We start from the raw sequence: 13523 nt of genomic DNA on the forward strand, positions 1-13523 counted from the left end.
CCTATGGTCTCTGCTGGATTTTCAGCTGGAGTCCATGGACAAAGAATAAATAAATAAAAATTCTTTAGATGGATGGCAGGTAGTGTGTTGTAAACTGTCCTATGTAATTACATATTTAGGTTACTGTTTTCCTTTAAAAATTACTTGATTAATGAAGTAAAAATTAAGGTTCTTATTAGACGTCCTGCAGCTATCTAATATAACTGAAATAGCAGCAGCTTCCTCTCTAATTCACTAGAATACATTTAACTGGCATAAACAGAACTAGCATTAAGCAGTATTGTGATAGTTTCTTGTTAATATAGTGTACAGCTTAAGCAATGTTTGGTTGTCTTTTGTTAATGTTTACCTTCAGTTGCTCCTTGTAGGTTCACCTTCTTGGTGGTAGAGTAGAAGATATTTCTATTCTTGTTCACCTTCTTGAAGTGGGACCAGAAAAATAAATATTACCACAATAGGGATTTTGTTCATCAAGCATGGAATGAAACAGCTGAGGATTGTGGAACAGACAGTAAGTACAAAAAAGTAAAGTAAATAGCTAAAAGACACAAAGAAAAAAGTAACACAAACAAGTTCGTTTATTTTCCTAATTTTAATTGTGTATAGATACTATTACAGTATTTTGATAATGAAATGACGTCCACAATAGTTACAGTATTTGATAATTTCGACATGAAATATATTTGCATTTATGACTGTTGACATAGTTTTTGAAGGCTTCTCTGACACTCCTCGCTCTTCTTGAAGCACTACTGTTTGCTCTGTCATTTTGGAAGCATGCTGCTAAAGCACTGTGTTCTGTTATGCCCTGGTCAAAAGACAATTGAAGGGAAATTTCAGGCCCATCTTTATCGATTATTATATTGTGCAAGCGCAGATGCACTGAATAATAATGTCTGCATGTACTACAGAAGTTTCAGTTCCCTTTCGGAAAAGACCCCACTTGCTGGCCATAATTCTGAAAGTGCGTACCACCACCGTTCTACCCCTCGATAGCCTCCTGTTAACTAACCTCTCTTCCTCAGTCTGTGACAGTCCAGGGAAAGGGCGCATTAAGTTTTCCAGTAGTGGAAATGTTTCATCTCCAGCCAACACTAATGGGTCTTTTACTGAAGTACCTGGTAGTTCTTTCGGTAGAGGCCAGTTTTCAGTTTCGTTCAAAATATTATTGTATAAGTTACTTGCTCTAAATGTGCCACCATCTGATTGCTTGCCGTAGCATCCAATGTCAACTGCTATTAATCTGCAGTTACCATCGGGTACAGCTAGTAAAGCAAGCGAAAAATATTTTTTGTAATTGTAATACATTGACCCAGAATGAGGGGGACACAGATTAGATTAGATTAGTACTTGTTCCACAGATCATCAATATGACACTTCGTAATGATGTGGAACATGTCAGGTTAATAAAAGGTATCTATACAAGATATTACATTACACAAAATACTACATGACACTTAATATTTTTAATTTTTTTGTGGGGGTTGGGGAAATTACCCACTTACTATACCCAAAAATTCATCTAATGAGTAGAAGGAGTTCCCATTAAGAAATTCTTTTAATTTCCTTTTAAATGATATATGGCTATCTGTCAGACTTTTGATGCTATTAGGCAAGTGACCAAAGACTTTCGTGGCAGCATAATTTACCCCCTCCTGAACCAAAGTTAGACTTAATCTTGAGTACTGAAGATCATCCTTTCTCCTAGTGTTGTAGCCATGTACACTGCTATTACTTTTGAATTGTTCCGATTGTTAAAACAAATTTCACAAGTGACTATATATATTGTGAGGCTACAGTGAAGATTTCTAGCTCTTTAAATAAGTGTCTGCAGGATGATCTTGGATGAGCTCCAGCAATTATTCTGATTACACGATTTTGTGCAATGAACACTCTTTTACTCAATGATGAGTTACCCCAGAATATGATGCCATACGAAAGCAGAGAATGAAAATAGGCATGGTAAGCTAATTTACTTAGATGTGTATCGCCAAAATTTGCAGTGACCCTAATAGCATAAGTAGCTAAACTCAAACGTTTCAGCAGATCCTCAGTGGTTTTTTTTTTCCATTTCAACCCCTCATCAATGCATTGTTATTGTTGTGGTCTTCAGTCCTGAGACTGGTTTGATGCAGCTCTCCATGCTAACCTATCCTGTGCAAGTTTCTTCATCTCTCAGTACTTACTGCAACTTACATCCTTCTGAATCTGCTTAGTGTATTCATCTCTTGGTCTCCCTCTACGATTTTTACCCTCCACGCTGCCCTCCTATGCTAACTTTGTGATCCCTTGATGCCTCAGAACATGTCCTACCAACCGGTCCCTTCTTCTCGTCAAGTTGTGCCACAAACTCCTCTTCTCCCCAATTCTATTCAATACCTCCTCATTAATTATGTGATCTACCTATCTAATCTTCAGAATTCTTCTGTAGCACCACATTTCGAAAGCTTCTATTCTCTTCTTGTACAAACTATTTATCGTCCATGTTTCACTTCCATACATGGCTACACTCCATACACCTAGATATTTTGAATATTCTACCTTAACCCGAACATGCTTACCACCAATGGCCCCCACACAATTCGGAAAATTCCAGTTGGCATACAGGTGTTTTGCAGCGGTTTGAAGCAGTGGTATAGTAGGATTTGCAGTTCATGTGATAAGGACAAAAATGTATTAAGTATACAGTGTACTTAATTATTTACGCATATTTTCACGTCTATATTTTCAGGCGAGGTACTGAAGAATAAATGGAAGAACCTACGTGACACTTTCCGCTCTGAACTCTAAAAAAATTCGTGCTGAACGTTCAGGAGACGAAGGTGGCATGCCGCCTTTCCAATCCAATTGCCTGTGGTACGAGCTAATGACGTTCCTGACTGACATAATGACGCCACGGAAGACCAAGACTAATGTTCACCACAGGAAAAAAACAGCATCGCAACACGACGACGCACACGGCGACGTGCTCTTCAAGACTGTCTGTAAGTTCAGAGGGTAGCGTTTCGATGCCTCCTCCCTCACCCACCCTACACACAAACCAAAACAAGAGTTCCAAGAAATCGACAAACTCTGAGTTGCTAAAAGTAGAGAAGCAAAAGTTGTTGCTAACTGAGCAGCAAATGTCGAAGTCAGAAACGCAAGATGACAGCTATCATTTTGTAGTGAGTTTGCTGCCAGCAATAAGAAAACTATCACCAGCAGTTCAGTTGAGAGCCAGGATAAAAATTCAGCACGTTCTTTTGAAAGAATTGGAATAATGTACCACTTCCACTGCACATTCGTTGATGTCACCCTATGCACCTGAAAATCCAGTTGAAATGGTAACTGCTGGAAATCCGCAAAATGAAATAGTCATCTCTGGAATTCCACCTGATGAAATTGTTATTTCATGCCACCAAGATTCTGAAAACTTTGATACTGAAGTGAGTGAACTGTGATGTATTTTACTTCTCATTGTCAACTACGTCAAAATTTATTAAAAGAAAGTTTGAATCTATCACAATTTGTAAATTTTTCATTATAAAATGATTGCTGTAAACTTAATATTGTATACGTACCTGTTGGTGACCATAACTTTCTCTTCAGGGGTAATAGTCATCCTGAAATTTGTGTTTTGCTTCTGTAATCTATTTGAAACAGACGACACTATATAATCAAACGTCTGTACCCATTCTGAAATAATTCCAAAATTTATCCTCATCTTTTCTCAAGTCACTGTACAAATGATGGAATTCTCCTAAAGCCCTCCTCTCCTTGTTGATTTCATGGACCCATTCACGACCGCGTTGAATCCTCAGAGCACTGTTTTCTGATAAAAAAGAATTTACTGGGTCGAGGAAAAACGACATCGTGCCGCGACTGCTCAATAACTGTTGGCCAGATCGCGCGCGCGCGCTGTATCGTGTGTAGTGTGAACGCTCCATCGCATTGCATCGCTTTGGCTATTATGCCTCGCATCGCGTCGTGTCGCTTCGCATCACAGTCAGTGTAAACGTACGCTTACCCACCGCAGTTCTCTATGGAAAACATTGAAGGCCGCCATCTCCTACAAGGAGTGCGCGCGCTGCCATCTGCCGGCGACGTGAAAGAATAGATTAGAGGTTAACTTAAATGCCGCCAGATGTCCACATGAGTTACCATACTTTACTTCCATATATACTTGACAATGAAACTCGCAGGTATGACAGATTGTTCCAAAAATGAAACAAAGATAGACCTTTCTGTGACATAGAACTTGTTGCAGGTTAAAAAGGGATGATTTCTTAAAGAAATTGGGAAAGATATGGCTGTTCTCACAATGTATACTGCCAATAACGTTTTTAAGTATAACGTTGTCATTAAATTTTCCTATGTCGTAAGTGCTTAACTCTAACCCGAACGATTTGTTTGGGGTGAGACCAAAGCTGGTAATTTTTGAAGGAGGATGTGCAAGCATGTCCTCTCATGTAGGAATCAATAGGTTATTTTAATACGGTAAGCTCAACGTCTGGGCGAGCATTAGATTTGAATGCAGACGTCCTCTATCGCTACTTTACATGTTACGGACGTAAGAGAATTTCTTGGTAATTTTTATGCTAGGGATTTAGCGTATCATAATTATTTACGAGTAGTTGTTACTCTCTTCGGCTGACACCGTGGACACCACAAGAAAATAGGCACAGGAAGGAATACAAAGTGGAGCATGCATTTCTTGTATAGATGGCATCTGAGGTACTCCTCATCTGTGCTAAAGCAGATGTAGCTTTAAGAATATGTAAGTACAAATCAATCAAATGGTGTATACATCTCAAAAATTAATGCAGTTTAGCTATATAGCGTTGGTGAAACAGAACTCTGTACTCGCAGTTAATGATTCTCATCTGATAATCCTCGTATGCATGTAATGGCCAGTAGGGACTAAAAAACGAGCATCAGTACAATTCAGCCGCATGAATCAGTTATGAACGAATCAGTATTATTTAATTTTATTTAGATATGATAACAAACCAGTGGCCGAACATGATAGTTGTTTCAATTTTGAATTTAATATCTGATTCACTACCTGTGCTTCTTCCGCATAACACCAGTTTTTCTGGCCTGTGCGGTGCCTACTGCACCTCGATCCTGACCTAAATAACTGTCAGTTTTGCCCTCCCCCTCCCATCACATCACATCCGTCTTACTTTACCAAAATACTTTTCCTGTTTCAATAATCTATCCACCCTACCTCTTATACAGAGTGTTCATGTCCTACCTTTTGCTTCATTATACCATAATTAATTATTGTCAAATGGTGGCTCCTGGGAAAACTCAGTCTACCTTTTTTTATTTGTACCACAATGAAAAGTGGAATTTTGAGTCTTCTGCAATGAAAGTCTGGAGATAACACTTGTCAGGCAACTACACAGGTTTTGTTGGCGTCCTCACATCGAAATGTTTTGCCTTAGGGTAGATGACGTCTTGTTGTGAATACAAATGGTCTAAAATTGATTGTTTTGTCATTATTTTTATATATGATATCCCTGATTTATTCAATTGTTCTACCTGTTTGTATATGTATAGGTGAATTCTTGTGAGGCGCTGATCAGCCACCAGTTCTTAATATTATTGCTGCCTTCATCATCAGAAATGTCTTTCCAATAGCTGCTCTCCAACTTTTCACAAATCTTTCTGTGTGGTCGACACACACCCCTCGAGCTGCCCTACTTTCTTACCCTGTGCCATTCCTCTCCTAACAGTGAAGTAGTGTAGTGCCTAGCATGCTCAAGTAGCAGTAGGGAGGCTCAGTTACGATTCTTGTTCCGGCCATCCAAATTCGGGTTTTGTGTGGTTCCCCAGATCTCACCAGACAGGTGATAAACCTTTGTAGCATGTGATAGCCAGTAGGGACTACAAAATGAGTATCAGTACAATTCACCCACATAAGTCAGCTATGCACGAAATAGTGTGTATTTAATTTTATTTAAATATGATAACAAACCAGGTGCAGATATGGTTCCGTCAGAAGTCAACAGCCACTTCTTTTCCTAAAAGTCTGATCATAAACTGTCTCTAATGACCATGGCCATCAACAGGACATACAAAACTGCTCTTACTTCTATTACAAACACAAATTTGTGTATCTGTGATGATATTGTTATAAATTTGGCAGAAGAATATGCTAGTACAAAGGTCTATCACTAAGGGCACCCTTACCCAGGAGCAGGGCACCACCCCCTTCCTCCTCCAGCTGTCATCAAAATTGCAGGGATAGAAAAGTAATAGATGTATACTACTACTCATTCTGTAGGGTAATTCCAAGTATTTCATCAGTTCATTGAATACAGCATGACGCCTGACGTGCTGTATTCAATGAACTGACGTGTGTGTGTGTGTGTTTGATTTTTTCCCATAATCAAATTTTATTCATATCTTCCGAGTTAGGAAAAGCCTTTGTGTTATATTGAAATTCTGATGCACTGTAAAGTTCTACAGTATGGCTTTATCTCTGTGATTTGACTTTAGATTTCCTATCAGTCCAGTGCGAAGAACTCTCTGGAGGTGAGCAATACACTTGGTTTTCATTGTTTGGTTATTCCAAAGTAACTGAAAAGTCCTGGCAAGAAATATCCTGGAAATGGGGACTAGTGTTTTAAAATGCGATATTTTAATATAAAAGTATTGTAACTTCATGTAGTTAATTAAATCTTCAGTAAAATCTGTGGAACGCATGTTACAGTGTTTAAATTATGAGTACTTAAAGGGTTACATATTTGTTAAAGCAAAGTTCCCTATCTATGTCCAGCCTATTTAGGTCATTACATTAATCACTGTGTTATCCTGTAAATTGCTGTTATTTGCCACACTGAATGTCACTTGGTAGGTACAATTTAAAAACAAAGTAGATATGTAAACTACAATGGGCCTGACAATCTTAAATTCAGTTCTTTTCCTTCGTAATTTAACGAACCATTCACTTTGTTGACATGACAGCTGGCTTGTTCATATCATCCATGCATACATCTATGGGACACCAAAGGAAATAAGGCAAGTTTCTTGCAAACCTGAACATTTAAAATTTGCATTTGACTTGAAAATGCAACGAATACAAATCAGTGCATCTAAACTGTCAATCATTGCTTTTGGAGTTCTGGCTTTATCAATTAACGACACAAACACAATGAAAGTGAATAGAAATGGATTACGAAAGCACGCTTTTCATAGCACATACTTCTCTTCTCGGTTATTCGAAATGTATAAAGAAAAAGGAATTACAGTAGTAAGGCCAGAAGCTTCATATTTTGGTGTTGTATTACTGTATCGAATACGCATTTAACACCAGAAAAACGGTTAAGTTGCGCTCCTTATGCTCTGTTGTTCACTAAAACAGTGTAACATTTACTATATAAAATAAATATCGCGTGCACACGACAGAAATAACGAACAAGAAGGAATTGTAAACACTCGTCTGCTAATGCTTTGGGGGGATCCAAGATAGCGGCAGGCCCCGCGCACTGGTTTCAAAACAACGTACAGCGTAAGTCTGCAGCGCCATCTCCCCTTATTCTACCTCCATGGTAGCAACACTATGGGTTGTATGAATAAAAACGAGAACATTCACCAGAGTTGATACTAAGAGCAAAAGAACATTCTCAAAGAAATTTCCAGTTTCGTATGAATAAAAACTAGGAAGATAATTTTTGACCCTGAAGTACTTCCTCTCTACCTCCCCGCCCAACGAGTTAAAATTTTAACTCGTTGTCCCCGCCTTACTGAGTAATTTCTCAGTAAAGAGATTAAACTCTAACATCTTTGGTCCTTAGTTTGTTTCGTTTGCGTGTGTTTTGTGATACCGAAAGTTTTTCTCACATTATTTCTGTGCCGAAATGGAAGACTCAGAATTAGCCTTTGTCAACATTATAAAAGATTACCCCGCAATCATCAGTAAATCGCAAACTCTGGCCGCAAGAAGGGAGAAGGCAGATTGTATTAAGGAAATACAACACCGTTATAGGGTTAGTTTCCGGGAAAGAAATTACAGACGGGCAGATAATGGACAAACTGCACAACATGAAATCCCTTATTGAGGCCAAGTCGGATGTTAATAAGATGGCAACCATTAAGATTTCCCTGAAAAATTGAGAGCAGACATTTTTGAAGTTTTTGGACGGAGATGACTGCAACCCAACTATCCACAGAGTTCTTGGTAAGTTCAATACTTTCCGATTTTTTAATTACGTGCTTAATGCTTTGAAATTGTGATTCAGAAAAATACGTATTTTTAACAAAGGGAAAACGAAACAACGTTTGGTAAATTTCGTGTAATATATCACCAGTGTACTATGCATGAAATTGAACGAACCCCTCCCACATTTCTGCGTAAACCTGTTTGGTATATTTACTAACTAAAAACTGAATCCTGACACACTACTATTACTTCTTTTTTAAATTTTTATTAGGAGCTTGTGCAGTAGGTGGTGGTTGCACCTCTGTCATCTCTTCACCACGAAATTCGGAGGTAGCTGACAGACTGCACCTTGTATGAACAAGAATCAATGTTGCAGCTACCACAAATAGTTGCAGCCGACCCTATGGATCTCATGGGCCCCGAAGTCGTCATACCTGCTCAGTCGCCTGCTTCGGGGCATGAGAGAGTGCCTAATTGTCAGAGATTGAGTATGGAAACAGATGAGACAGTTAATTTGTCTACTTCAGAGCTGCAAAGGCTGGTGCTATTATACCAATTAGACATATTGAAACGAAAGCAGCAGAAATTGATGCGTGATGAAGAGAAACAATAAAAACATTGTGTAGTGTCTTATTTACATACCGAATTTTATCAATAAAAACATCTTTTTTAAGTGAATGTTCATTTACATTCCTTATTTACCAAATTCCATATCCTCTTACAAAAAATTATTCATTGCTAATTTCTTTTCAATTAAACAATAAGAGTAATATAATCCAATCTGAAATGTTAAAAAAGTGTATGCACTTATATTGTTGTGTCCGGCCAGTATCTTCACCACATCCTTGAAACAATTTCTGGCAAAGTAAAGCAAAATCAGTAACTTGTTTTACTGTAGCATCTGGCAAATACCTTCACCACTAATTTTTGGTACAATAAAGCAAAAAGAGTAACTTGTTTCTATTTTAAATGCTGCAAGTAAGACAGTTGGGCACTTATTTACTGTAGCACCTGGCAAATATCTTCACCACATCCTTTAAACAATTTCTGGTAAAGTAAAGGTAAAAGGGTAACTTGTTTGTATTTTAAAAGCTGCAGGTTAGACAGTTGTGCACTTAATTACTGTAGCATCTGGCGAATACTTTCACTGCTAATTTTTGGTACAGTAAAGCAAAAAGAGTAAGTTGTTTCTATTTAAATGCTGCCAGTTAGACAGTTGTGCACTTATTCACTGTAGCACCTGGCAAATACCTTCGCCACAACCTTGGAACGTTTTTGGTAAAGTAAAACAAAAACTTGTGCCATCAATCTGCTGAAGTTGCAGTACATAAATTACATTAAGGTTCCAGCAGTTCACATTAACCTGTTGTGTCCAAAGCTATTTACTGTAGTATCTGAAAATTCTGTTCCAGTTTGAATAGTAGTTACATGTTAAACAATTTTTGTTGGAAGTAAAATCGATGACAGAGAATGAAGGAAAAAAAAAACACTAAACAGCATTTTATTATGTAACATCAGAGCACTGTGCTTTATTTTCATGAGGGAATAATTATTGTAATTACAAAAAATATACAAATTGGGTGTAATTATTCAATGTTTTGACAGACTCCCATACATTACAGTTAACGTATTACATTTACAATTTCCCGTCTTCTATTTATTCCACGTACACATACGTTTGCTGCTTCCTCTTCTCCCAGTACTGGAAGATTGTTGTCGTCATCAATAGGTGCCTCAGAATCCTCATCCCCTATATGTTTTGCTACGTTGTGCAAAACAAAACAGGCTATTATCACACTGGGGATTTTTGTTTGGGCAAGCCTTATTTTATTTTGCAGAATTGGGAAACGCCTTTTCACCTGTCCAAAGCACCGTTCGATTATCACCCTTTCCTTAGAGTGAAGTCTGTTGGGTGCCCTCTCATGAGGTATTTCGGGATTTTGAAATAGTGTCATTAACCACGGTGCAATGCCATATCCTTCGTCTCCTAAAATTAGGGCGTTGCACTGGTTCTCACGCAATATATGATACATAACGGAGTTTCTCCATATCCTAGCGTCATGTACAGACCCAGGCCATGCAGCATCAACACTCGTAAACATTTCACTGTTATCACACATCACCTGCACTTTTATAGATGGAAAGCCCTTTCGATTAACATATTCGTCTCCATGTGAAGAAGGTTTCATTATAGGTATGTGAGTGCAGTCTAGAGACCCTACCGCACATGGAAACTTGTATCTCGATTGCCGTGTATATTAATTTAAACCATTAACTTTTTCTGTTTGTGTGTATGCAGTACTGAACAGTGATGTTGCTATTGGCTGACTACATCACGTATCCTAAGCTCTGAATACCCGCTGTCATCGGCTGGCGAGATCACGTGACATGAGCCATGACTGGCTTACAAAAGCGCATCAATATCTCTATTTAAATGCTTCAGAAAGTAGCATGTGGTGTTTAGTGGAATTCAAATGTATACTTTTGTAAAACGAAAATATGCAGCGTAAATGTTGCTGCACATCAAAGATCTTTCCAGAACGTGTTTCTTTCCCCTGTGTTTAGTTTTCTAAAGCACCGGGAAATTCTACTCCCATGTATAAAACCATAACTATTCACAGGACTGATAAGTTATACAGTTCCAAGAGAAAATATACTGTCAGTTAACAGGGAAAAATTATGTTTTCATCCAGGAGAAAGTGTAATTTTAACCGGGACAAAAACGGGAATTTTTTTTCTTTTTATCGTACACCCTGACTAACAATGCAATATGGACATCACATCAAACTACACATACTTGAAAATGGTGATTAAGCCATAACAGTCTGTTGTAATTAACGATTACTTATTATAAGCAGCTATTTGATGTATCTACTCTAACAAAAATGTTACTCACTCAGTTAAATGAATACACTGAAAAAACTTCATTTTTAATGGTTCCTTCTATCACAAAGGTGAAGCCAAAATATTTGTTTAAATAATCAAATTAAAAGATATATTTATATGAACAATACTATTGCAAACCTCGTAATTATTTTGGAATTAATTATGAGCTGGCTTTGCTATATGTTTTTGAACAGAGCCAAATATATACTTTAAGAGTCCTAGTAGTTCTTATCCAAATGTTTATAATTATTACAGAATTTATATTTGTTTATAAGTCAACAATAGAATCTAAGTCATGAAAAAGTTACTGATTTCACCCTATTACAAAAGATATTAACTAGGAATGGTCAAAATAAATTAGGAAATTAATTACATACACAAAATGAAGCACAAAATTAGACCTTGTGTTATATTTCTTAAGAGTGAGAGCCAACCTTTACTCTTTTATGAAAATCCAGATTATACTCTTTTATGTTGACGGTAATTAGGCAAAAATGAAAATAAAATGAATTTAAAGAGGGAGGTGGCAAAACAAGAGTGGTAGTAAAAAGATCTCAACTTGCTTCATCACATGCTGATCACCCAGTATCACAGTCAAATCTCGAATTGTCACTTGTCACAAAGGAATGAAAAGCCTTGCTCACCAAGTCCAGGTTTTACACTACTTGTGGACCAGTAAAATATACAGTATTCACAAATTATTACATTTATGGAGCATTACATATAAAACCAGAGGTACAGTTACAATATAATTTCTTAAACCTTATTACATGTTTACTCCATCAAAGATCTTGAGTATTCAGATACATTAGTACAATGTCAGCAGAGAAATTTATGGGATCTATATAAATCTATGGATTAGTGGTGTTGCAACGTGTGATTAAAATTTTGAGACACTTATTTATAAATATTTGTGAAGATATGAGTTCCAGCATTTCCTTTTGACATCCTCTCCTTTTTTTCCCAACACTACTAAATTCACTCTCTTTATCTCTACTATATTCTCTATGCAACTTTCTGAACACAGAATCTGTCTTAAAACTCTTGGAACAGACTCAAAATTTCGTGTCTGTTATTTACTACTCGAGGAAAGGACTTACTTCCTAACAGCTCAAGTTGCATGTTTTTCATAAATGAAATATTTAAGTTTGTATCTACAACAACAGAATGAGTAAGCAATGGTGCTGGGTTTCTTGTGATCTTCAAAAAATTGACACACTCACTCTTCCTTGCAGTTCCAAATTCTTGGCATGTAACTCTTGTAAATAACTGAGGGGGAAACTTCATCATAATCATTTTTAGTAGACAGACTATAGCGTAATGCTGCTGTTAGTTTATATTCAAGACTCAGTTTTTTCTGCTTTGGCCCTTGACATCTGCTGTCTTCAGCCAATAAGTAGTGAAGCAGTCTTGGAATATCAGTGGAACTTCATGTGACTTCAAATGTGCGTTATCAAGGGGAGCACATAATAATTGTTCCGTGCTTTCATCCTAAATTTGTATTTCCCACGGAACATCAACCTTCTGAAAGTGGACATGGCAGAACAGCAAATAAAAGTGAATAAGTAATGGGTATTTCACAATCAGGTACTTATACGCCACAAGAGATTTATCAAAACCACTATATGTATATAAAGTTACTGTCCTGCTATAAAAACACAAGAAGCCTCTCTGCTCAGAAACAGAGATCCACTCGTGAATATGAAACATGGGGAAGGGACAGCTACTCCGTGCACCCATCATGACAAAATATTTCACAGAATAACTAAAAACACTGGAGAGAGGAAGAGATTAACTTGTTTCATGATAAATTAAAGGTATTGTAAAATGCCCAATATAAATTAATAATGGTGATAATACATATGTTCATAGTTTGGTAATATGAATCTTAGAAATCTGGTGGAAGCTGCATGTTCATAAATTCCCTAGAAAGAGAAAAACACACACACAAACACTAGTCTTTTTGGAGGCTGCTATGAAAGAATACAAAATAATTACTAATAGTTGTGGATTTATATAGCTATCAAAACCTAATATCCATGAGGCCCTTCTGCATCTCTGTGTTTCGACTATTAATTCACATTCTGTACATTATTTCATAGGCTACACAAAAATTGACAGCATTAAGAAAGCTGGATCTTTGCCACTTAAGTGCTGCATATTAGCAGAGACATGAGCATTCAATTCATTTCAAATAATTTAATTACATACTTAATTAGGGAAGTCTAGGGCACTCACATATGTATGAAATTCAGACGCAGAAATTAAGACAATTTGTAGAAAGAACTCATACAAGACACTTGTAACTTTTTCTAAAGACATGTATGTTGACAGATTTTTTTGTCTGTTTTCGTATATGCTGATAAACTACAAATCTTGAATGTAAAAATAGGTCTGTCTTTCAATTTGCTGTAACCTACATATGCATGTTTCCCTTTTGTGAATCTCCATCTGCATTTCTAAAGAAAAATAATTATTTGTGAATTAT

General features: G+C 37.0%; 1 protein-coding gene and 1 long non-coding RNA gene across 2 annotated transcripts; one reads left to right on the forward strand and one right to left on the reverse strand.

The window, feature by feature from the left end:
* Window positions 1-858: 858 nt before the first annotated feature.
* On the reverse strand, window positions 859-1308 carry LOC126212766 (uncharacterized). The gene has a single exon (XM_049940172.1). The coding sequence runs from the start codon at window positions 1306-1308 to the stop codon at window positions 859-861; it is 450 nt and encodes a 149-aa protein (XP_049796129.1).
* Window positions 1309-7785: 6477 nt separating this feature from the next.
* Window positions 7786-8827, forward strand: LOC126213243 (uncharacterized). The gene is made up of 2 exons (XR_007541113.1): window positions 7786-8167; window positions 8421-8827. It is a non-coding gene; the product is annotated as an uncharacterized LOC126213243 (long non-coding RNA).
* Window positions 8828-13523: the final 4696 nt, after the last annotated feature.

This window comes from Schistocerca nitens, chromosome 11 (assembly GCF_023898315.1).
Source record: "Schistocerca nitens isolate TAMUIC-IGC-003100 chromosome 11, iqSchNite1.1, whole genome shotgun sequence".
In the NCBI taxonomy this organism is placed as follows: domain Eukaryota; kingdom Metazoa; phylum Arthropoda; class Insecta; order Orthoptera; family Acrididae; genus Schistocerca; species Schistocerca nitens.